At 40.0% G+C, this 24,538-nt stretch overlaps 1 protein-coding gene across 1 annotated transcript in view; it reads left to right on the top strand.

The window, feature by feature from the left end:
* The window catches only part of LOC134676862 (uncharacterized), a 46,426-nt gene extending 23,908 nt beyond the window's left edge, over nucleotides 1–22,518 (top strand). Inside the window, exons 3-20 of the mRNA XM_063535244.1 lie at nucleotides 6,723–8,360; nucleotides 8,700–8,891; nucleotides 9,255–9,428; nucleotides 9,999–10,137; nucleotides 10,742–10,815; nucleotides 11,108–11,223; nucleotides 11,521–11,595; nucleotides 11,787–11,897; nucleotides 13,476–13,623; nucleotides 14,696–14,774; nucleotides 15,138–15,272; nucleotides 15,983–16,108; nucleotides 16,721–16,832; nucleotides 18,201–18,269; nucleotides 18,697–18,779; nucleotides 19,417–19,496; nucleotides 21,022–21,137; nucleotides 22,363–22,518. Coding sequence (XP_063391314.1) covers nucleotides 6,723–8,360; nucleotides 8,700–8,891; nucleotides 9,255–9,428; nucleotides 9,999–10,137; nucleotides 10,742–10,815; nucleotides 11,108–11,223; nucleotides 11,521–11,595; nucleotides 11,787–11,897; nucleotides 13,476–13,623; nucleotides 14,696–14,774; nucleotides 15,138–15,272; nucleotides 15,983–16,108; nucleotides 16,721–16,832; nucleotides 18,201–18,269; nucleotides 18,697–18,779; nucleotides 19,417–19,496; nucleotides 21,022–21,137; nucleotides 22,363–22,482 — 3,587 coding nt within the window. The 3' untranslated portion in view covers nucleotides 22,483–22,518. The remainder of the gene's footprint in view (nucleotides 1–6,722; nucleotides 8,361–8,699; nucleotides 8,892–9,254; nucleotides 9,429–9,998; nucleotides 10,138–10,741; nucleotides 10,816–11,107; nucleotides 11,224–11,520; nucleotides 11,596–11,786; nucleotides 11,898–13,475; nucleotides 13,624–14,695; nucleotides 14,775–15,137; nucleotides 15,273–15,982; nucleotides 16,109–16,720; nucleotides 16,833–18,200; nucleotides 18,270–18,696; nucleotides 18,780–19,416; nucleotides 19,497–21,021; nucleotides 21,138–22,362) is intronic.
* Nucleotides 22,519–24,538: the final 2,020 nt, after the last annotated feature.

A 24,538-nucleotide genomic window follows, 5' to 3' on the forward strand; every position in this document is an offset into this window, starting at 1 on the left:
TAGTACCTAAAGTGGAGTACAATGAATTTGCAAATACTATTAATGTAAACATACCGGGTGTGGCCATACGAGCAAAAAATTAAACTGTAGGCTGTACTCCTCATACTGACCAACATTTGTTCAGCAACTATTAAAAATAACTTGTGGTTTGATTTTTAATACACTTTAAAGTTTATTCTAAGACGCAATGTATTGCGAATTTTGTTGTTTCAGGCGTGACAAGCAACGTCAATAACAATGATATGGCGTGGCGATGGCGTCCATTGAAGATTAATATTTATTTTGTATGAAAAATAGGGAGTCCAAATACTTCATAATGTTTTAAAGTTGTTGAACAAAAGTGTCATTCGTTTGAGGAGTACAATCTATGTTTTAATTATTTGCTCATGTTACAGGCCACACCCGGTATATGACAGATTTTATTAGCATATTTGACTAATTATAACCTAATATTTTTATGAAGGTGGTTTAGGTGGTTACAACAATATTTTAAGTGTAAAAAATTTATAATAAGTACCTATGTAACCTGTTGATAAGGTCATGGTTGTCCTTAAAAAGTGCGATATAAGAAGGTAAAATGTTTTGTTTTCACTACTTATTTGCAATTTCATTTGATTTTCACTTAAGACATGGGAACATAGACAGATCGACATATTCCCGTAATTAGGTAAGAAGTGAGTTTAATAAAAATCTCATGTACGAGTGGTAAATAAATAATTAGGGTATTTTAATGTATTTTGAAATAAATTACTTTACACCATGCAGTCCATGCATGAAATAAAGCAGCAGAAGATTAATAGAGAAACGTAGACAGCAGTTATTTTTAAAAACAATTTCTATTTTAAAACCCGTATGAATAACTATAAAGAGTAGGTAATTTGATTGTGACGTCACATGATAGTGTTTCAAAAGTCCATAATAGCTGATAGTAGCAAAATCGTTTTGAAAGTTCGAAAAAAGAAATTTATTTAAATAAATAAATAAATATTGGGGACATCTTTACACAGATCAACCTAGCCCCAAACTAAGCCAAGCTTGTACTATGGGTACTAGGCGACGATATACATAGGTATATAGATAAATACATACTTATATACATAGAAAACACCCGTGACCCAGGAACAAATATTAGTGTTCATCACACAAAATAAATGCTCTTACTGGGATTCGAACCCAGGACCACCGGCTTCGCAGGCAGGGTCACTATACCCACTAGGCCAGACCGGTCGTCATATTTGACAGTCAAATACTCTATTGCCAATTAAAATAATAGTTAACTTGAACCGAAACGCACTATTTGTTAAGACGCAGTTATAACTAACTGTATGTGTTTGTGTATGGGTAATTAACGGAGCTGTATGGGTGTAAATCACTGCATGCTCCAGTGGGCAGTAAGCAGTATCTACTGCTATCTATTACAAGCCGGTTATTATAGAAATTAATAATTAAATATCTGTGAGACCGAGCTTTGCTCGGAAAACATAGCACTAAAAAACCGGGCAAGTGCGAGTCGGACTCGCGAACGAAGGGTTCCGTACGATAATGCAAAAAAAAAAACAAAGAAAAAAGCAAAAAAAAACGGTCACCCATCCAAGTACTGACCACTCCCGACGTTGCTTAACTTTGGTCAAAAATCACGTTTGTTGTATGGGAGCCCCATTTAAATCTTTATTTTATTCTGTTTTTAGTATTTGTTGTTATAGCGGCAACAGAAATACATCATCTGTGAAAATTTCAACTGTCTAGCTATCACGGTTCGTGAGATACAGCCTGGTGAGAGACGGACGGACGGACGGACGGACAGCGAAGTCTTAGTAATAGGGTCCCGTTTTACCCTTTGGGTACGGAGCCCTAAAAATGCTTATTTTTCCAGAAATAAGGCTTGGCTAGATCGATTTTCCGATACCCCTATAAATTTCATCCAAATCGTTACTACTATATCCCCGAAATACTATAATATATATAGGTACCTATTTATTTTTTTATGCTTTGGTGCTTTGCTCATTTAAAGGTATAAACATTACTTACAGTTACTATTATTAGCTAATAGTGAAAATTAATTGAAATGTGAAATATTAATTAAGTTATACCTACTTATATACTTACAGTACATATTAATATGGTGCTACTTTACCGCAGTAGGTAATGAGCTAATTAGCACTTTACGTGACTATGTCGAAAATTTAAAGGGTCATCAGTACGGTAATAGTTATTACCTATTCGCACGTGTATCGTACAACGTTTTACAGTACATATGGTCCTTTAAACTTTTGACATACCTACTACGCACGGAAAGTGCTGTTTCCCACACTAGTTCGGCAAAGTAGGACCATATGATGCAGGTACTGTAAAGGCTCCTCTTCACGTTGGGCCAACGCCAACGCCAACACGGGACGCATTTATGCGTTAGAGGGAGCAAGTGATATTGCTATCTCATTCTACCGCATGGCTGCGTCCCTCGTTGGCGTTGGCGTTGGCCTAACGTGAAAAGGAGCCTTAAAATGTTGTACGATACACGAAATAGGTAATTCGCAAGCGCAACTCGATGTCGATTTTTCGCCACGCGTTGCGATTTTCCCAATTTCCTACCTATCGCACTTGTATTCGTAATGTAGGTATACAGGTAATGTTACAAGTGTTACATAATCAATTTGTTTTCATAGATTTTAGTTTGGGCACAATAAAAAGTTATTGTAGAAAAACAGAAAATTCTCATGTCGAACCACAAGTAGGGATTTTATTTTATTTTTACATAAATAAAAGAATTAACAAAATAATTAAACTAAAAATTAAAATTAAAACTAAAACTAAACTCTAACAACTATATATATACACATATTTACAGATAAAAAATGGGAGCTAGCTCGGCGCCGGATGGTAGGGTGCCCAGAAGGCTGGTGGCATTGCCGCGCTGAATGGCAATGCCAATTCGTTGGGCAAGGAAGTACCCAGCCCTCTGGTCACCCGTAGCATCATTAAATATTTGGTGTGCCCCGGGTCCCCAAGGCCCGAGGGTTTCCACCCCAAACGGCTCAAACATGCAACCAGAATCAATGGCTATATCATCATTCCACTTTGCGACTGATGACGGTGTATGGCGTTCGTGTTTCAAGATGTGTATCTAATTATTCTAATTTGAATAGAAAACTAGCCTATTAGGTATCATTATATTTGTTACCTGCCTATTACTTCACATTCCTAAGAAAGAATGTTATTCGTGTTACGAAGACAGTTGGCAGTATGTAGGCCTCACCGTTACTCGCCGATTGTGTGTATAGGAAACGCGTACTTACCGTACAAGACAGAAGGGCGTATCTCTAATCCGGTTTCATAGGTAGATGCGACCTTTTGGAAATAATACTAGCTCACGTAGGTTCTTACCGTGTGAAATAGTTGTATCTTCAAACTGGTCTTATATTAACTTACAACATTTTGAAAGTAATAGTATTTACTTTATTTTTACTTTTTTTTTGTTTTTTTTTTTATTTTAGAATTATGTATGTAATTATGAGTCACAGATACTCGAAATAAATGAATTTTAATTTAATTTAATTTGCTAACATGCCTATAAAAAGGTGAATTTACACCTGCTAATCCTGATGCTATTGGTGACGTTCCACGGGTAAAGGTACCTTATGGCGGTTGGCGCTTAAGACGCGTAGAATGGTATTCGTATTGGAGCGTGGTGAATAATAGCGTAAGCGCCGGCCGCCAATAAGGTACCTTTTTCCATGGAGTGTCACAATTTGTTATTCTGTAATCAGTAAAAATAGCTACCTAGCCATAGAATAGACAAAGTTATTAATTCAGATAAGATAAGATAACAAAATAACACATAATTACACGGTAACACTTTTGTAGGAAACGCATTGTTGGGAAAAATACACAACTAGCTATTATTTTAGAAAAGTTACAATTACCGCCTAAATAAAAATAGGTTGAAACTGATGAAAGTTGGTACCAATATGTACTACCATTGCCAACCATTGGTAAGGTGCCGATTTAAGGGTAGGTACTAAAACTAAGTAGGTATATGTATAGTAAAATTTTAGCATCTCTGGAGAACAGGCATTCATGACGTTTTATTTAGTCTGTGATCAAATGCCGTAATGGCCGTCGTATAATCTGACTCCACAGTCAAACAAAATGTAGTTTTGTGGAGCATTGTCCTTAACAAAAAAGTTGTAACTTCTTGTATAATAAATAACTAAATAAATAAAATAAATATACTTAATCACAGTAATGAATTGTTTATGATTTTATTATGACCCAATATATATACACGGTGTAACATGAGGAAACCGAATAATATTAACCACGCATTTCTGAGGTCAAAAGAAGGAAAAAATGTAATATGAGTTTAAGTCAATTACACCAAAAAAATATTTGTTTTGTTTTTAAATTTTTTGAGTGTGTTTGTACATAAAAAATAAATGTTATATATAATAAACTTGTCACTTAAAATTGATTTTTAATTTTTTTTTGTAAAACCTACTTTTTGCAAAGTGTTACTTGTCACTTTTTGACATCTATCAATAAGGATATTTTGGCCAAAAAGGCCTTTTAAGTACACTATGTAACAATAAAAGCTTGTTTTTTTAATTAATATTATCTCTGAAACTAGGCGAATTTCAAAAAAAATTATAGGACATTTTTGTCTCTAAATATGATCAGGAATACCTACGCTGTTAAAATTATTCAGTTTCCTCATGTTACTCCGTGTAGCTATCACCAAATTTACAATAAAAAAATCACAGTAATTAATATTGTTTATTACCTATAACACGTTGTCTCATCTATTATTTGAAATACTCGGAAGCCTAATGAATCTCACTAGTTATTGCTCCAAAACAATCGCAATAAACGTACTTTCACTGTATCTAGTCACGATTGTTTTCCACTTTCGCCATTTCTGTTTTGTACATGTCTAGGATGCCTCGAATTCTTATATGGAAGTGTTTAAAAACACGAAAAATCTCTGCTTAGCGTGACTGTAACATATTAATAAATATTAAAGATTAATTATGTCCAGATAATGTCAATATTTGAAGACTAATATGGGTTTCGCTATTTAAGAAAAGGGGAATGGAACAAAGGAAAAATTACATTCTTTTATACTTTTACTAAATTCTTAAGTTACTTATACACTTTAAAGTTGACTCTCGCTATACCGTGCCGTGCCCGGACCGAGGCATCCGACATGTCATTTGCTATGACGGCTGATTGGGTATCACGTGGTGCTTTCCATAGACAACTAAGCTCCGGAAGCTCCGGCCCGGCCACGGTCCGGTCTAACGTGAATCATCCTTTATACGTTTTGGTTGTTTTTATGATCCTCGGGTAGAGTTTAACCAAAAAGTAGGTAATTTTGGCGCGCATCAAAGGGACTAATAAAACATTTTAATCCCATTAAGGCGTAATTAACCGTTTCAACGCCATGCCTATCTTCCGCGACGCGTCACTGTGAACCATGTCGGAATGCACCAAGGTTCATATTGGGCTGTATATACAGTTAAAAACGTCTGGTGGTCAAACGGTTAAAATGACAGAGAAAGATGCCGCAATTTGCGAGCTTCGGTGTTCGCGGTAGGCCCTCTGTTTTCCTTTAGCTCACTTAAAATATCTTAATTAAGTAATTGTTTGGGTGTCTCGAATAGCCCCGCAATTGCTGGTCAAATGCATCGCAAGCCTTTCGCGAGCCGCAGTTTACAGATGCCTGAATTAAAATATCAAACAATGACGTTTAGGTCACTTTAGGTTCCCTAGTCTTTTTGCAAGAAATCCGAAAACCACAAAGGTTCAACCACAGCTCTGGCACCTGTGTCATCTGTATTACGACTGTCAAATCGTCCCCAAAACGCGCACAATTCGCATTGTGCTGTCACACAGAGCGCGCACAATGCGGTGACGTAACTGGCAGTACTTTCACTGTTATAGTCTACTTGGATGAAATCTATGCATAACTAAATTAACTCGCAAATCGACGGCGAAGTACCATGAACTAACTATTGTTACTAAATGAATGAAAATGTTAGTTAGGAGTTCATGGTAGGTACTTCGCCGTAGAAATATGAATAGAGTCCGTCTATGTTAACTTTGCATCGATTTGAACAGAAGGGAATTCGCCGGGCGAAGCTTGCGAGTCAGTTGCGATTGCGACGGAAAATATAGCTGTCGCGCGGGTAATTGTCTAATATCTTATAAGAATATTTGCATAAGTATATGATATTTATATATTTTACTTTCAAATAGGAGCGGTTTCCGCATCGTCTCGCTTTCGTATTTTAATGTACATTTTAAATCTGAACGATGACTCGGTATTTTATTATAAAGAGTAAAAGTTTTGCCTGAAGGTTTATAGTGTGGCTTGTTAATTTAAATATAGTGAATAGCAAAATTATCTGCACACGCTTTTATGCCTCTAATAATGGAGTTGTATTTCGATCATTAATAGAAAAAAAACGCCTGGGTTCCCACCAGAGATGTGCGAGGATACATAGCGAGGGATGTGTTTGTTAAGAACCAATAGAATATTGTCGACTATTAGAGCTGCGTTAAGCGTGGATAGGTTTTAAAGTGATTCTATTGGTTCTACAAACACATCCCATGCGACACATCCCCGCACATCTGGTGGAAACGCAGCCTTAGGCCTCTTTAGAATGCAATAAGACAATTATTTAAGAGTAAAATTAAAATACTTAAGATTATTTGTTTTATTTCAGGTTACGAAGAAATCTACACGATATCCCAGCTATCTCCAAAATCAGACTCCGTCGATCATTCAGAAGATCAAGTCCTCCACACTACCCAGTCAGACAACCTAGCTTTTAGGATAGAACCTAGCCTCGCCAGGTACGATGACCTAGACGACCTAGAACCTGAAGACATAGTCACTGATGAAGAAACAGAAAAACATGTCATTGTAGCCAGATCAGCTGATCCTAGTGACAGAGCATCTAGATCTCTAAACTTTGATGAAATACCATCGTCAAACAATGAAATAGACAACGAAATAGAACTACACAATAAAAGGAAATACTATGATATACATCCAACGAAAACTACGGGTTTTAGTCACGAGAATGAGGTGCTTATGTCCTCAGACGGGGATAGATTCGAGTTTAACTTTCCGGGGGAAGCCAGAAGGGCTCCAAAGGCCAGGGCGTTGCCTTTGGGGCCCAGAATACGGCCTACTGTAGTGCAGCCGATGTATGCCACAATCAACCCTAATGAGGGAAGACAGAACACAGAAATACAGAACATTATAACTGGTATAGTTAAGCTTCTAAACGGAAATGTCAACGTGCAAGCTAATACGCAACTCCTCAGGCCAGGCAGACCTATGAATTCTAGGATCAATAACAGAGGACCACCTCGAATATCTGATGTACCACCTATGCCTGACTTTGATAAACCTCTAACCCCTCCAACTCACACCTTTCATCCTACAAAAACCCCTCCCCCGTACCCCTTCGATAGACCCCATCATGGTGTTAATTTGCCTGAACAAATTGTACCACCACTGAACCCTCACAGGCCAGGGTTCCATAGGCCCAACATTCCTCCTTGGCAACGGCCTAGACCTAGGCCACCTAATATGCCAGGTAGAAGGCCCAACCCTGGTCTACCTATATACAAACCTCCTCCAATGCCTGTTGATATACCAAACTTAGACGAAGAGGAAGAAGCAGAAAATGACACTAATCATGATAACCATCTCGTCCAAGTTGAGAAAGAGACTGTACCATTACTTAATCTGCCTGTCTCTAACACTACCGAAGAAAACGAGAAAGAAGAAAACAAGCTAACCACAGCCCCTGATACTACAAGCAGTACAACAACAACAACAACCACAACAACAACGGAAAAAACAACAACTTCCACAACAGAAAAGACAACAACAGAACCACCAAATACAACCACCGAAAAAGCCAAAACCACAACTGAAAAAGCCAAAACTACAACAGAAAAACCAAAAACCACCACTGAACGCAAACCTACCACGGAAAAACCAAAAACTACAACTGAAACCAAACCAACCACTGAAAAGGCCAAAACTACAACAGAGACAAAGACAACTACAGAGAAAGCTAAAGTGGAAAAGAAGCCAGAAAAGAAAAAGGAGCCGTTTATCGCCGATAAGAAAGATAAATACAAGATTGATGAGAAACCAGGGAACAAGACCAAGATTGAGACTATTATAGACATCATTGAGTCTTCGATAGATGAGTATAAGTCTTCTGCTGCCGCGGCTGCGACTCCGACTGAAGGTCTGATGTCTCACGTTCCCACAGTTAGTGTGCTGGAAAGTCCGCATAGTGTGGTGAAGACGTCTTCTATCAATGCACAACCATCACCATGTAAGTATAAATAATTGTTTCATTTCTCTTTAGTCTTTTGTCGATGTATAGATACTCTCTGCCATTTCTTAAATTTTCTGATCCCCGGCACATCTCTAAAGAATAAAATTAAATAATGACTTCTGCTAATAACTTGGAAAACAGTTGTCTCACGATACGTCAAAAGATTAAACCAATTTCGCTCCAGATTAGGTATATCACATTTCAAAAAAAAAAAAATTGTTGTGTTTCACATTCTTATTCTCACCATTTAGTAAAACAATAAATGATCTGCGATTTTATTTTTATGGATGGACTATCATTAATAATTAACGAATGTGGTTGTACATCTTTCTTCAGCATCCCAAACGCCGTACCGTCCGTACCGTCGTCCCGGCATAGTGCTCGATGATCCGGACTTCAAGCCGGCCGGCAGCCGGCGTCCGGTGCCGGACGCCCCTGTTCTTACGGCACCCTTACCGGGGTATGGAGAAATCTTCGACGTCACTGTGTCTGCCATTCAGGGGCCTGGTGAAAAGGGCGGTGCTTCGGGTGAGTATCTAGAACTTGGTTTGGAATTTAAAGTTCTTGATGGAAACTTTGCTGTTGAAGAGCATTAAATAACGGTCTCCTAGCCTAGTCGGTAGTGACCCTGCCTACGAAGCAGGAGGTCCCGGGTTCGAATCCTGGTAAGGACATTTATTTGTGTGTTCATCACAAATATTTGTTCCTGTGTTATGGATGTTTTCTTTGTATGTAAGTATTCATATACCTATGTATACCTTATATATATCTTCGTCTAGTACCCACAACACAAGCCTTATTGAGCTTACCGTGGGACTAGGTATCTGTGTAAAATTGTCCTATAAAAAAATGACATTTAAAACTTAATTAACTCTTTTCTTTTTTTTCCAGTCCACATCGAGAACGTGAACCCAATATCGGGCCACGCTGAAGACGATATCATCGTGTCACCGTCGGGCGAGCAAGGGTTTGTGTCCATCGACGGCAAGCGGACTTATCTCAACCTGTTCGACACTTCCAGCCATCATGTGGAGCCTACCAGGGTGCAGAGCATACAGCATTCTGGTGAGTTATGCTTCCAGCTTTCTTTTCGTGGATGCAGTAGTGATGGTTGAATATACAGGGGCAAGAGATTGTCCGTCGTAGTTTTTTTTGATGAAGATTGTCAGCTTTTAACTACTATGTACCTGAGCTTATGCGATGGTCCCAATCATCATGTGCAGCATACTGGTAAAATTACACTGTTTGACTAAGAAATCAGGCTGGTTGTAACATCAGGATGGTTATTGTGTATCAAGAAATAGTGATGTTATAGATAGGCGCAAAAGGTTTTTGAGAGAAAATAATATGCGCTAAATTTGCTTCCTTAGAACGTGTAAATAAATAAAAAAGCCCCTAAGGAAAGATTTACAGTTAGTTATTGAGAGATTGTATATCTTTTGATCGAAACACATGGTAAATTCATCAGCAGATGGTTTTGCAACATTCTTGGCATCGTAACTTACAGGATACATAATTTCACACCCTCTTTTTGTATTTTTTTCTTAGGGCATTTTTTTGTTCTATCGGGCGCAATCCAGGCTTGAGCTCACGATTTTTTTTAAATTGCCACTGGAACTATTTGTCTGTTCATAGCACCTCCAACACCAGTCCTCCACCCCAGCCACCCCCCGGCAGTGGGTACCGGCGTAGCGGTTCCAGCGGAGCCCGCGCCAACACCGGCGCGGCGACCACCAGCTTATCGCCCCCGCCCGCGACCCCAAGCTACAGTCAGGTTTGTTCGCCGATATCCTCCTCGTATTGACGCTTTCCCTACTTAGCCTAACCATAGAGAAATATAAAGAAAGAGTGGTAGCGTTTTGGTAAGAAAACTTATATAATGAAGTTACCACACTTTCCATTTGTCTATGGCCGAACGGAGCTAGGACTTATCCTTACCAGCCAGGATTCGAATCCGTAACCTCTGACTATCAGCAGCTCCAACGCATTAAACCAGCGGTCGGTAACCTTTTAGCAGCCAAGTGCCACAAAGTAGACGCGGGCTACACTTTGGTAATATTTGTGACTTTGACATTTTGTCAATAGTACTCTGAGTCTGAGTAGAGGTTCGCGGGCCGCAACCGAGAGGTCCGCGGGCCGCAAGCGAGAGATTCGCGGGCCGCAAGCGAGAGGTTCGCGCAAAATTCAACAGTCTAGCTATCACGGTTAGTGAGATACAGCCTGATGACAGACGGACGAACGGACAGCGGAGTCTTAGTAACAGGGCCCCGTTTTACCCTTTGGGTACGGAACCCAAAAAATGCCTGTCTCGTGTGGTGTAGAGAAAAGTGTGAGGAGTTAAATCGCTGTCTCATTCATGAATACTCGATTGTTTGCAGGATCGACACGTGTATAGTTGGCGACGACTCCACATGTGACCAGGCGCAGAACGAGAAATGCAGGACGGAAGCAGGTTAGTTAAGAATTATTAACAAACCACTATATATACTCGTACTTAATCCCACGGTCACAAAGAATTGTTCCTATTCAGCGATAACGCTCAAAGTGCAATGCCGTCTGCTAACGGCTTCAACTGCCAAGCACTTGAAAATCTTTTGACTGCCAATTGCTTTTGCGTCTAAAATTACCTTAGGTAATCAATTTTAACACGACCTAGTGCGGATCAATGTGAATCTGATTAATTTTGCCCTGTATTGTCATGATGATTGTAACTGTGATTAATTTTGCCCTATCTTGTGCCCCAGGTATATCCAGCTGCCAGTGCCGACCCGGCTACGCGCGGCGCACGCACCGCGATCCGTGCCGGCGCGTCGTCTCTCTAGTGTTAAACCTGAGGGTGGACCGACTCTATGATAAACCGGTATGTATCTATTTTAATGTATGTGAGTCTGTCTGCGCCGAATTAGTATGTTTATATCCCACTTCCATAGTCGATTCCAACCCTTCAAGGGATGATTCCCAACAAAAAAAACTATTCTGTGTCATTTCGGGCTGAAACAATTTCTATACCAGTTCAGCCATTTAAGTGTGAAGAGTTATTAGATGGTTCAACATCTCATCACCTCGTACACTTTGTAATAGCTGTAGAAAAGATCAACTGCATGTTTGACACTAACGACATCTCTACTCCTATAAACCAAAAACTATTGCTTTTCAGATGACATGGGATAACAAGTTAACGGACAAGGATTCTGAGCTGTATCAGCAGTTGAGCTACGAGGCACTTAGAGCTGTAAGTATTTCTTATGCTAATTTACTTGTAATTATATTAAAAACGACAGAATATTTAGGTGTGTACAGTCAGAAAAATAAAGGCACCTAAGTATTACGTATTACTATTAAGTATTCGATATATATATTTTTCTCTAGTTTTTGAACCTCTGCAAATATTGTCTTGTAATAGTGATTAATATTGTCCCACAGATCGACTCTGCATTCTCAATGACTCCATTCTCCGACGAATTCGTGAGCGGGTCTATAAACTCGGTGCACCGCGAGCTTGGCTCGGGCGTCTACGTTAACTATACTATATTGGTATGTTTTACGATTTTTATGAATACATCGTACTCCACTGATTAGCGAACGTCCAATGATCTATCGTGCCCTACTGATTAGCGAACGTCCAGGAATTCATCGTGCCCCACTGATTAGAGAGCGTCCGGGGATTCATCGTGCCCCACTGTTTAGCGAGCGTGTAGGGATTCATCGTGCCCCACTGATTAGCGAGCGTGTAGGGATTCATCGTGCCCCACTGATTAGCGAACGTCCAGGGATTCATCGTGCCCCACTGATTAGCGAGCGTCCATCAAGGATTCATCGTGCCCCACTGATTGGCTAACCATCCAGTCATTTGTCCGTGCAGATTTAGCTTGGTCGAACTCTACCAGCATTATAATAATAATTCTCTCGCTTATAACATAATAATAGTAACTTATCCCTCCATCACCTCGCCTTACCAGGCCCAAACAGGAGGGGCAAACTAAGGTAGCGGTGGCGTAACGTCATCGCCAAAGATTTAAACGCCTGTGGGTTAGCGGAAACCAATGTCCAGGATAGAGCGAAGTGGAAGGAGAAAAGTAGAAAAGCGGACTCCGTCGCGTCGCAGTACGGGACAAACGCTAGGAGGAGGATGATGATGATGAGCATACATCGGGGTTATCGATGCGGGTTGTCTATTGTTTGTCCGAAAATTATATAAAATAATACTCATATGCCCGAATTTTATTTGCCCGAATTTCATTTGCCCGAATTGTTTGTTTACCATAAAAATGATGTGACATACTCTTTTTTTACCCGATTATTAGATTCCAGAACGTACGAGTGCCATACGTGTTGTTGTCCATATTATTAATTGTAATAATACTATTTAATAGAATATTTAACCTCACCTAACTAACCCACTTTTCCAGTAGTATTTTTTTTCTGTAAGGGTCGCAGTTTAAACCTAACCTAACCCATTTTTCTAGTAGCTTTGGTTTCCGTAAGGGTCGCAATTCAAACCTAACCTAACCCACTTTTCTGATAGCATTTCTTTTCTGTAAGGGTCGCAGTTCAAACCTAACCTAACCTACTTTTCTAGTAGCATTTATTTTCTGTATGGGTCGCAGTTCATACCTAACCTAACCTACTTTTCCAGTAGCATTTCTTTTCTGTAAGGATCGCAGTTCAAACCTAACCTAACCCATTTCTCTAGTAGCATTTGCTTTTTGTAAAAAAAATATATTATGGCTAGTGATAATTATGGCTTACAATGATGATGACAAATGATATTATTGAAATTGATGTTATGGGAAATAAAGTTTCTGGCACGTGACTAATATAGTAAACAATAAGTATTGAATATGTAATTATGGGAAACAATATAATGGCTGTTGACTATTATGGCAAATGAAATTATGGCAAATGAAATTCTGGCAAGTGGGTGTATACCATCGATGCGGGAATGATTTTTTGATGCGTTTATTTATAACTTTGTTTATTGTAAAATAGTTACCTACCAAACTATGAATTAATCGTTTTTTACAGTTTTTACCTGTTATTTTATTAGGCTAGTGTAAAACATTCCCGCACCGAAAACCCGGATATATGATTGATGAGTAATTTATCCCACAGATGTCGGAGTCAGGAGAGATGCTGCGGCCAGCAGTGGGCGCCGAGATACACAAGCAGGTGCTGGGTGTGCTGCGGCGCCGCTCCAACAACGTCGGGGCTTCGGCGCTGTGGGTGGATCACCTCGCCGGTGCCGTGGCTCCACTTAAAGGTACAGCCACACCCTAGACCCTATTTAGTCTTTTAATTTTAAGTTTTTCATTTGATATTCGCACGCCAGAAAAGGCGTAATATGTAGAACAATTTTGTACGTTTAAGACCACTATGTAACCATATTACTGCGATTAAACCATTTGTATTTAGAACCTAAATGGTCGCTTACTGTGCGATTTAAGAGGAATTTCCTCCCGCGGACGCTCCGGCTGTGGAATGAGCTCCCTTCCGAGGTTTTCCCGAGGTTCTACATTATGGGGTTCTTCAAAAAAGGAGTGTACAGGTTTTTAAAAGGTCGGCAACGCGCATGCAACACCTCTGGAGTTGCAGGCGTCCATAGGCTACGGTGACTGCTTACCATCAGGCGTGCCGTATGCTTGTTTGCCACCGATATGGTATAAAAAAACAGCATATTCCTAGTGAACAAAGAATGATTTATCGGTATTCCTGTGTCTCCCCGCTTCGATCACGTGGAACGTGGGTACAAAATTCCTTCCCATCTGTTTGAGTATTGAAGGGGTGGGCAGATAAAGATTGCTCGATGACAGTATACTCGTACCTACAGTGTGGAAACTACCTTAAATCTTTAAGTTGGCTCATTTTACTTAAAGGAGACACTCCTTTATTTTTAAAAAGAAACAAAATTGCATTCAAAGATTTTTTTTAAATTCGCTTTGTCTCGACTGGGAATTGAACCGAGTAAAACTTCCAAAAAATATACACTCGCAATTTTTTGGATGTTAATGTTAATGATAACATTTCTCCGAGAAACATTAGGTCTTACACGCGTCAGTCGTACAAAATATCCATAAAATCGAATATTTAGTACTCAAGAATATTTTTAGCAAGCGAAATTGAAGAAATAAAGAAAAATCTTTATATTCTTTTTTTTTTAAACAAAGGAATGTCCTTTAAGTAAAATGAGCCAACTTAAGGATTTAAGGTAGTTTCCCTCCAGGGCCCGACATATCTTTCCACACTGTACCTATATTATATACAAACAGCTTACTTATGTACTTGGAATCTAGGTGGTTGGTGACAAAATAATTCATCATGTTTCTTTATTTCAGATCTGGATGAATGCGCTTCTCCAGAGTACAACGACTGCCACCAGCTCGCTCACTGCGTCAACACCTGGGGAGGCTTCCGGTAAGACAAACTCATCATCTTTGCGCTTTCCCGGTTGCACCCTAAAATAATTGATTGACAACCTAAATGTCAAATATAGCACAGGATTTTATCCAGAACCAAAATTTTTTTGCCCCAACATTACAGTGATTCAGTTTGCCCCGAATACCACAATTATGCCTACTGATAAATGTAAACGTTTCGATAAATGTGAAAGAAAGAAAGAGAATGCCTTTAATTGTAATTTTTTCTGAGTTTGAGCAATGAAGTAATTTAATTAAAATAAAAAAGTTTCGGTATACTTATAGGTAACTATTTGTCGCTCAAGCTAGCAAATGCTGTCAGCCTAACTAGTATAGTTTAAAGAACTATTCTGCTGTTTAGGTGCTCCTGTCCGGATACGACACTAGACGCGCAAGAATCAGGGCCGTTAGCTGGAAGAGATTGCCGCGCGTGCGCCAGCAGTCACTGTAACGAGAGGGGTACCTGTCACTACAACAACCGACGCCCCACCTGCAGGTAATAGCAACGGTGTATTCCCATGTGTCCACGAACCATGTCGCCCCACATGACTAAAGTGGGGACAGATGGGAATACGTACACTCGTATGAATCATTCCCATTTGCCCCCACATCATGTACGGCGGCGCGGTCACTAGAGGTGGGGAGAAAGGGGAAGACACCTTTCATTTCCATGGAAATTTAACTAGAAAAGACGCACCTGGGCGCCGTGACCAAACGACGCCCCACTTGCAGGTATTTAGTAGCAACTGTGTATTCCCGCCTGTCCCCGACTCACGTGTCATAGGCGGGGACAGAGAGGAATAATATCATTTCCCCCTGGGACCGCGGGAATACATGGATACAAAACTATTATCGGAAGAAACTGTCTCGAAACTTAACAAACATGGAAGTAAAGCGCAATATTCGCTGTTAAAATGTAATGTATGGTCATTTTATTCCTAATATACCTAATTGGTATTGGTGGCCGGAAGGCGCAGCGTGGGTAGACCCCCCACAAGGTGGACTGACGACCTGGTGAAGGTCGCGGGAGTCCGCTGGATGTAAGACCGGTCATTGTGGCACTCTTTGGGGGAGGCTTATGTCCAGCAGTGGACGTCCTCTGGCTGATATGATGATGATGATGGTTGGTAAAGGCATCGTCAAGGTCGGTAATTTTTTAATGTGTACAAAAATGTAAGAAATGTTAAGATAGACCTGTATTTGCAGCTGTTCGTCGGGATACTACGGCTCGACTTGCGAGGTGGACGGCGAGGTGGTGGGCGTGGCGGTCGGCGCGTCCCTCGCCGCTGCACTCGTCATCGCCGCAACGCTGGCTGCACTCCTCAGTTGGAGGTATTACACCATAAGCAGTGGCGGATTTGCAGTATTTGCCGCCCTAAGCCCAGGCCCTGTAGCCGCCCCTTTCTCAGCACCCAAGATGGGTGCACCCAAATGACTACATTTTGAGTTATTTCTTGTTATCATCAGCGAATTTTTTTGACAATTTTCCGGTCTAAATATCTAGGCCCGGGCCCACTGGGCCTTATGGCAAATCCGACACTGACCATAAGTCATTGTTTCCTATATAATGTTTTACCTGCTATTTAGGATCAAGGAGGGAAAAAGTGATTCGAAAAAAAATAGCCGGGTACAGTGGCTCACTCAACCTAATTCCAAGATGAGAGAGTATAGGCTATTGTTTTCCTGATAATACAAAAGAAACATTAGGAAATCGAACAAATTAAAATGGACGAGTTAATAAGGTTATATGAATAGAGGGGTAAGGGTGCTACAGTGTATAGCGATATTTGGGCGACTGACTGAGCCACTGTGTACGCTGAGTCACTGTTTCTACCTTGACCATGTGCATTTATCGTCGCCCGGTGCCCACTATAATATTTGATTATTTTGGGGTTAAATTGATCTTACATAGTCCCCAAATATTCTAATTGTATTACGTTGCAGTCGCAAATGGTCCCGCGAGCAGAAGGCGGCGGGCATGGGGTCGCCGGTATTCAGCTACATGCAGGGGGTCAACACCATCAAGGCCCCACCAGTAGGGGGCCCGCCGTACCAGGTAATCTTACACTCATTTCAGTCGTATTGTTTCTTTGATTCATTTTGCCCTAACTTACTCGAAGCTTCGGCATTATGCTGATTCATTTTGCCCTAACTTATTGAAGCTTCGGCATTATGCTGATTCATTTTGCCCTAACTTATTGAAGCTTCGGCATTATGCTGATTCATTTTGCCCTAACTTATTGAAGCTTCGGCATTATGCTGATTAATTTTGCCCTATAACTTATTGAAGCTTCGACATTTTGCTGATTCATTTTGCCCAACTGTTATAAAGCGCCTATTTTTTGAGTACTTTGAATCCTTTTTAAGTAGTTTTGCCTTGTCCCACCGTTAGTTTATTTTGGGCTAAAAATATTTAAATTGTTATTTTAACCTTTTAACCGCCAGCAATTTTTGATCGAGCTTGCTCGTGTCGCCACCGACAGTAATTGTACCACGCAGAGTAAGGTTGGCATAGTTACGGGAGTTATAAATGTGCTGTAAAAACCAAATCAGATCTTTGTCTTATTTATCAGACTGTGGCAAAATGAGCTGGATATGTAATGACTTATATATCAGACTCTGGCGGTTAAAGGGTTAAACTAGAAACACCATAAATAATAAAGAAGATTGAATACATTAGTCGAAGTTCAATTTAAAGCATTTGCAAAAACTGAAAACGCTGGTTTAAACCCAGCCCAGATATCTGTTTTGATTTACATTTAGATACTTTGTGTTATTTCTCACTTTCCATAAAACATTATGGGCCACCCCACCCCACACTATTATAGCGTCTCTCGAGCGTCGGCGTCTAGTCAACCCTATGGCTGCTGCTCGACGCAACGTTAGCGCAACAGCGTCTTATTCCATAGCGCTGACTAGACGCCAACGCTCAAAAGACGCTAGTGTGGGGTGACATTACTATACAAATACATAAACTTTATATTGTGTATACAGGGTGTCCCATAAGTGACACGTCACAGTTACTTTTCTAGTATTTTTTTTTTCACGACAGGTGGTCAAAGTCGAAATTGATGTTTCGCTGTGAATTTAATTCAAGATTAAACCAGTACTTTTTTGTATTTTACATTGTTTATCGATAAAATACCTATTCCGTTATCTTAATTAACTATTCATGATGCCGTACACATAAAAAAACTAACTTCGAGACCTTTCCGAGTGCACACTGGCACAAACAATGTTAAAAACGGTAAAAATTCATGAAAAACCTTAATTTGGCAATAACTCGAAAACCGTGCCACTTTTACTGGGGGTCATGTTAAGTTGGTTTGGGCTGGTCTACCTCCAGTGTCACTGTGACGTGTCACTTATGGGACACCTGTATGTATGTGTCGTAGAGAATGATGACGATTGTGTATATGTATAGGTGACGTTGGAGGAGCGCATGCGCTGGGCGCAGATCGCCGAGGCGATGGCTCAGTCCAACCACTACGCGGTAAGATATAGTTTGTCAAAGGACTGTCTCATTTCAAACATAGTCAGAGAGAATCATACTATTTTTGTCTTACACTAGTACTAGCACCCAAAAGAAAAGGATGAGTATAGTTTTTTTGTTCTTATTTTTTGACCTATTTGGTTTGACCAATCTATATTAAATACTTATTCTGATCGTGACCCATTTCTATATATATGTGTGTATGTGTTGTATTCCCATTTGTCCACGCCAGGCACGGATGGGAATAGTCGCCGCATATAATTCATTCCCATTTGTCCCCGCCTCATGTATGGCGGCGGTCACGTGGGACGGGGACAAATGGGAATAAAACGAGTAAGGTTTACTTCTAAGTTTATGAAATTTATATTATTTATCTGATTGTAGGTACCTATTACTAGACGATTATATTAAATTGGTGTGTTTTCAGACGGAGAGCCAGACGATGGCGACGCGGCCCTCCTCGGCCATGTTCGGCGGCTACCCCACGCTGCCGCCCGTGCCCATGCCCAGGTACTGTACTACTACCAGTTACCACAGAATAAATAATAGTACCTACTTACTAGGTACAGAAGACTTACTCTCAAACAAAACGAGTCTGTTACGATCAAGACAGATATGGCCGCTAGGTGGCGACAGCGCCACGCGCGGCTTATGGCTAGCCTCCAAAATTGGTGTGGAACGGATATGTACTTTTAGCTACCTGTAGCAAAGCGACGAAATCGCGGAGTGAGCCACGCCTGCTACTACTATACTACTTATAATATCTTCTTTATATTTAAGAGCTGTGTTCTTGTCGGTGGAGCAATCTCCAACTCGTCGTTAACCTTCTGGTATGACACGACCTAAACCTTTTCTTTTATTTGGTTGAAATAATTTATTTTACTTATAATATACTAAATATAAAGCAAGTCCCACGTTGCTGAGTTTAAAAGTTGTGAGGCAACCGCGCGTCAAGACATAAATTATATTTAGGTACTTATATGAACTTTTTTCCCACCTCATTCTAGGTCCATAGGGGTATAGGTAGGTCATTCTAGGTAGGTAGGTAGGGTTAGGTAGGTAGGTTATTAATATTGAATTCAATTGTTTTCCCTACAGAACCATGAATTGTTCTCATATAAAATTTCCCATGGTTTGTTGTCTACAGATTGGGTCTGCACCACTCGGGCACGCTGAACACGGTGGCGTCGCGCGCCAACACGGCAGGCTCGCACCACAACCTGTATGGTCAGTACCTAATATTTCATTCACCCCCCCCAATAACCCCTAGCAAAGTGACGCGACAGTATTTCGCCTGCAACATAGATTACCTGTCTTTTTCTAACTGTATTAATTAGAGATATTAATATCAATTTATTTATTTTTCTTCTTAGGCTAGGTCATTTATAATATGAATATAAAAGTAAAATACAAAAATATTAATATTATTAATACGAGCCCCGATGCAAATTATTTCGTCTAGTTCCACGCAACAATTTTGTTTATTTTAATAAATTTTACACATGAACATAAAATGACCCAGTAATGGGAACCATAATAGCAATGTTTAATGTAGTTTATTTTGATCGTATAATAAAATTGCATGAGACTTTTATTGCTGAAAAAAAGGACTTTTCAAAAACGTTGTCCAAATCATATTGTCCTCTCCTACAGCACTGCTGCATGCAGGGGCTCGAAACAAAATTGTCAGTACATTGGCAGAGCCCTATTGCTTTCCCTAGTAATAGCCCTTCACATATGTTGTAATCCTACCCGTCAATAAAAAAATAAAAAGTCATAATTTTTTTTCTTTCAGTACTAACGGTTCTTGTATTTGGATTTAGTTATTGCAGAGTATTACCATATAAAATAAAATACATTAGTATAAGCATTAAATATTAGTAATTTTTAAACAAAAACATTATTTTTGAACAAACGCGAGAACCTCAAAAAATGGTCTCACTAGACGAAAACATGTGCATCGGGGCTCGTACTGTCGCGCCACTCCTGTAGGGCTACCGCCAATACCGAAAATCGTCAATTGCGGGGATTTTTCTCTGTCACTCTAATTACGCCTTCATTGGAGTAAAAGAGAAAGATCCCCGCAATTTGCGAGTTTCGGTTTTCGCGGTAGCCGCTCTGTGCTAAGGCCCACAGAGCAACAATACGAGTAGGTACTATAGAGGCGACAAAGGGGAAGAGGGAAAATAACCGATTGAGATGGTCTTATGGAACTTTATTAGTAGTAAGTTCTTTTACAGTACATATGGCCCTATTTTTCCGCACTAGTGCGTAACATAGCACTTTTCGTGTGTATGTCAAAAGTTTAAAGGGCCATATGTACTGTAAAACGTTGTACGATACACGTGCGAATAGGTAATTCGCAACTCGTGTCGATATAAAACACCCCCTTCGGTCGTGTTTTAATTTATCGCCACTCGTTTCGAATTTCCTCTTTTCCGCACTTGTATCGTAAATAACTATTGTATACAGTTGATTCTTAAGGCGTATCCAGATTAGTTCGTTTTTCGCCAATCTAATTAAATTGCCCGATCAAATCAGTAGGTGCGGGCACAAAAATGCCAATTTTCGAAGCTATCTATGGAATGCTAGGATCTTGCGTTTTTTTGTGGTTCTAAAATTTGTGATTAAATTGTGAACGTGTGGACGCTAGATGAGATTGGCGCCAATTATTTTCCTGATCAAATCGACCGATTTGATCAGGCCCGTCTGGATACCACTTTGATATGTAATAATTTGTCTGACGTGGCAGGCTACACAAACCACATGGCGACGGAGTCTTCATCATCTGAAGCGTCGTCGCACGCGCAGGAGCGCGCGGACCTGCTGCACGCGCCGCGCCCCAAGTCCCGAGCACGCAGCCTGCACGTGAGTACCTACCACACAGACAGTCCAGACAGCATAGTAGCGCTACCCCCTCTGCCACAAATACCGGGTGTGGCCTGTAACACCAGCACACACAACAATTAAAACATAGATTGTACTCCTCAAACGATGGCACTTTTGTTCAACAACTTTTAAAAATTATGAAGTATTTAAACTCCCTATTTTTCATACAAAATAAATATTATCTTCAATGGACGCCATCGCCACGCCATATCATTGTGATTGACGTTGCTTTTCACGCCTTAAACATAACAAAATTCGCAATACCTACATTGCGTCTTAGAATAAATTTTAAAGTGTATTAAAAATCAAAGCACAAGTTATTTTTAAAAGTCGCTGAACAAATGTTGGTCAGTATGAGGAGTACAACCTACAGTTTAATTTTTTGCTCATATTACAGGCCACACCCGGTATACGGTAGTTTTACTCATTTACGCCCGTGTCTTTGAATGGACCAATCACGGCACGGGACTCGCTCACCTCGTCCCCCGCACCCCAGTATATTTGGCAGCATCGGCTTCATGAAATAATTGCTCTAAACTCCGTCTAGAGGACTCCTAGTCTATAAGTCTATGACCTACCACTATAATTTCCGTTTTTCTATCCTACAATTATGACATTTCGATTGACCATTTTATTACCTAGTCTATGTTTGTGTACAAATTTGACAGATCGCTTCGAAACATTAGGGCAAATAAAATAATAGGGCATAGAAAATAGACCAGCCAAAATGTATGAAACAGCCATTTTTTTCGCGATTACCAGGCTGGTACCATAGTAAAAGTTGCTCAATATAATTCCAAAACCTCCCTGGCAACGGGAATGCGCTTATTTTTTAGCCATCCTGTAAGTATATGACATTTCTAACTGAAGCTATTGATTTCATCATCTCAGCCATAAGACGTCCACTGCTGAACATAGGCCTCCCCCTTATAGCTATTGATTTAAAGAAGCTAAATTCCTTCAATTATTTCACTTATACATACTTATACTTAACTTTCTTTTTTAAGTTTTTCTTAGTAAGCATCAATCCCGGCAAGTCAAAATAAATGCCCCTTTCCAAATCTTCATATTTTTTCTACCTATGCATGACGTTTAGAGCTTTTATCAATATAGCGTTTTAAATGATTCTAACCAAAGAAACGCCTAAGAAAATTTTGTTCTAATGTTCTCACGTTACGTTATTAACATAAACAATCTCCCCCAGAACCAAACGGGTATCTACTACGACGTGGAGTACGAGAACGCGGAACCCATCTACGGAACCAAGGGCATACCGTTATCCACGTACACGGTGAGCCGCGGGCCGCCCTTCTACCGCGCCTAGTACTTGTAGTGTCGCTGGCCAGCTTGTGCCCTTACACACTTCCATAGTCTAATAAAACATGGTCTTCTCTTCCCAGAGTGACACAAGCCTACGTCACAATAACATGGCCGCTATATATAGCGTTATCGCATATTATCATATAGCGCTGTCGCATGATGACGTAGGCTTGCGTCAGTCAGGTGACCTAGAAAAGACGGGAAGAGAGTACCAGGCGGAGTATATTATTATACCATGCACACTTCTACTAGTGAAGGATGACTCACGCTAGTCTTTTGAACGCCACAGACGGCAATTGACGTCACCGCAAAATCGTGACGACGCCAAAGATGGCATTTGACGTCGATCGTTTTCTGATAAAGATCTACTGAAAAATACCCCACTTTTAGGTTGGCATTAATTATTCACAAATGTTACCCCCGTGGCGTCAGTGGCACGGCAAATGGATGCGGCGTTTGGCGTTCAAAAAGCTAGACCGGGCCGAGGCGTCCTACAGTCAGCAGCAGAAGTTGCTATGCGGGTGAAGTGTTCAAAATTACCTAGACACGCTCTTATTCTCTTATCAATAAAGTCGCGTCAAGATCATTTTGAACACCTGGCCCGCTTAGCAATTTCTGCTGCTTACTGTACTGGTGCTTTCCATAAAAAACGAAAGCTGTAGCTTCCGTTTAAATATACAGAGTATAGGCATTTACTGGAACTTGTGTAGTGAACGAATAATCGAGATAGTGGTTGATTTAATGTAATGGCTCCTCTACATGATGGGCCAACGCCGGCCACTGCAAGGGACGCATTTATGCGATGGAGCAAGTGATATTGCTATCTCATTCTACCGGCCTGCGTCCCTTGGAGTGGCCGGCGCTGGCCCATCGTGTAGAGGAGCCATAAGTAGCTGTCGGTACCTCTATACTGAATAATGGCTTAAAGTCGTATCGCCAATATTGTCCCAGTGGCGTAGTTAGGGGGAGGCGGCGGGGGCGGTCCCCCCCCGGGTGTCACCCATTTAGGGGTGACACCCGACCGTGATCATCACTAGGCCCACCTATAAAAATTCGTAAAAAGAAAGTGATGGAGTAAATCCTGAGCTATTTAACAAAAATTACAAATACTCTTTTTAAAGAAAACCAATAAATATATTTTACAATTTTGATTGAATTTTGGGGTGACACCCACATTTTCCGCACCGGGTGCCACCCATGCTAGCTACGCCACTGCCTTGTCCATATCAAAAAACTCATATATTTGGTGCATTTTTTACAACGAAATGAACGAAAACGCCGTCTATAAATCGAAGTTTAATTTGTCTTTCGCGATGCGTAGTTTATAATATATTTAATGTATTGAGTCTTCTCAAAATACGAGTACTTAGTCCAATAAGAATTTTTAAGAATATACTAAGATTGTACATATTTAATTTAATAATTAACATATAAGTCAAGATATTTTAAATATTTCCTTTTTTCGGGCCATCGACACAATAGTTTTTTTGTTACTTTCAACGAAATCTTTAGACTGAATAAAAGTAGATTTAAGAAGTTTTGTTTTTGATTTTTTAACCAGTTATGTAGTTTTTATTTTATTTGTGAAAAACAGTGATTTTTGTGCATTGTACATATTCGATATATCGAATTAACATAGTCATTGTAAACTTAAGGTTGCATTTATAATGTAAAATCAGTTTTTATTTATACAGATACATAGTTATAAGAAGTTATATGTATTTATCATATTTAATTACATTTAAATATTAAAACTTATTTTTTGTTTCATTTTTTACACTATTACTGACACTCCTTAAGCCTATTCAACAAGACAACGAAGCGATCGAATATCATTTTATAATTCAATTTCGATAATAGCCGAATGCACCTTAGCCTTGAATTTAGTAGATTTTATGTGTGTTTGTGCGCGCGCGTGTGTGTGTGTGTGTAGGTATGAATGTTTGATTGTATCTTCGTTCCTTGGCAATTAGCTAAGTTTACCCATCTATGTTTTAAGGGAGTTCCCTCTGCCAACAAACTGCCCTGCAGTTTGGCAGAAGAAATCATTAGTAAAATAG

This window comes from Cydia fagiglandana, chromosome 25 (genome assembly GCF_963556715.1).
Source record: "Cydia fagiglandana chromosome 25, ilCydFagi1.1, whole genome shotgun sequence".
NCBI classification, from domain to species: domain Eukaryota; kingdom Metazoa; phylum Arthropoda; class Insecta; order Lepidoptera; family Tortricidae; genus Cydia; species Cydia fagiglandana.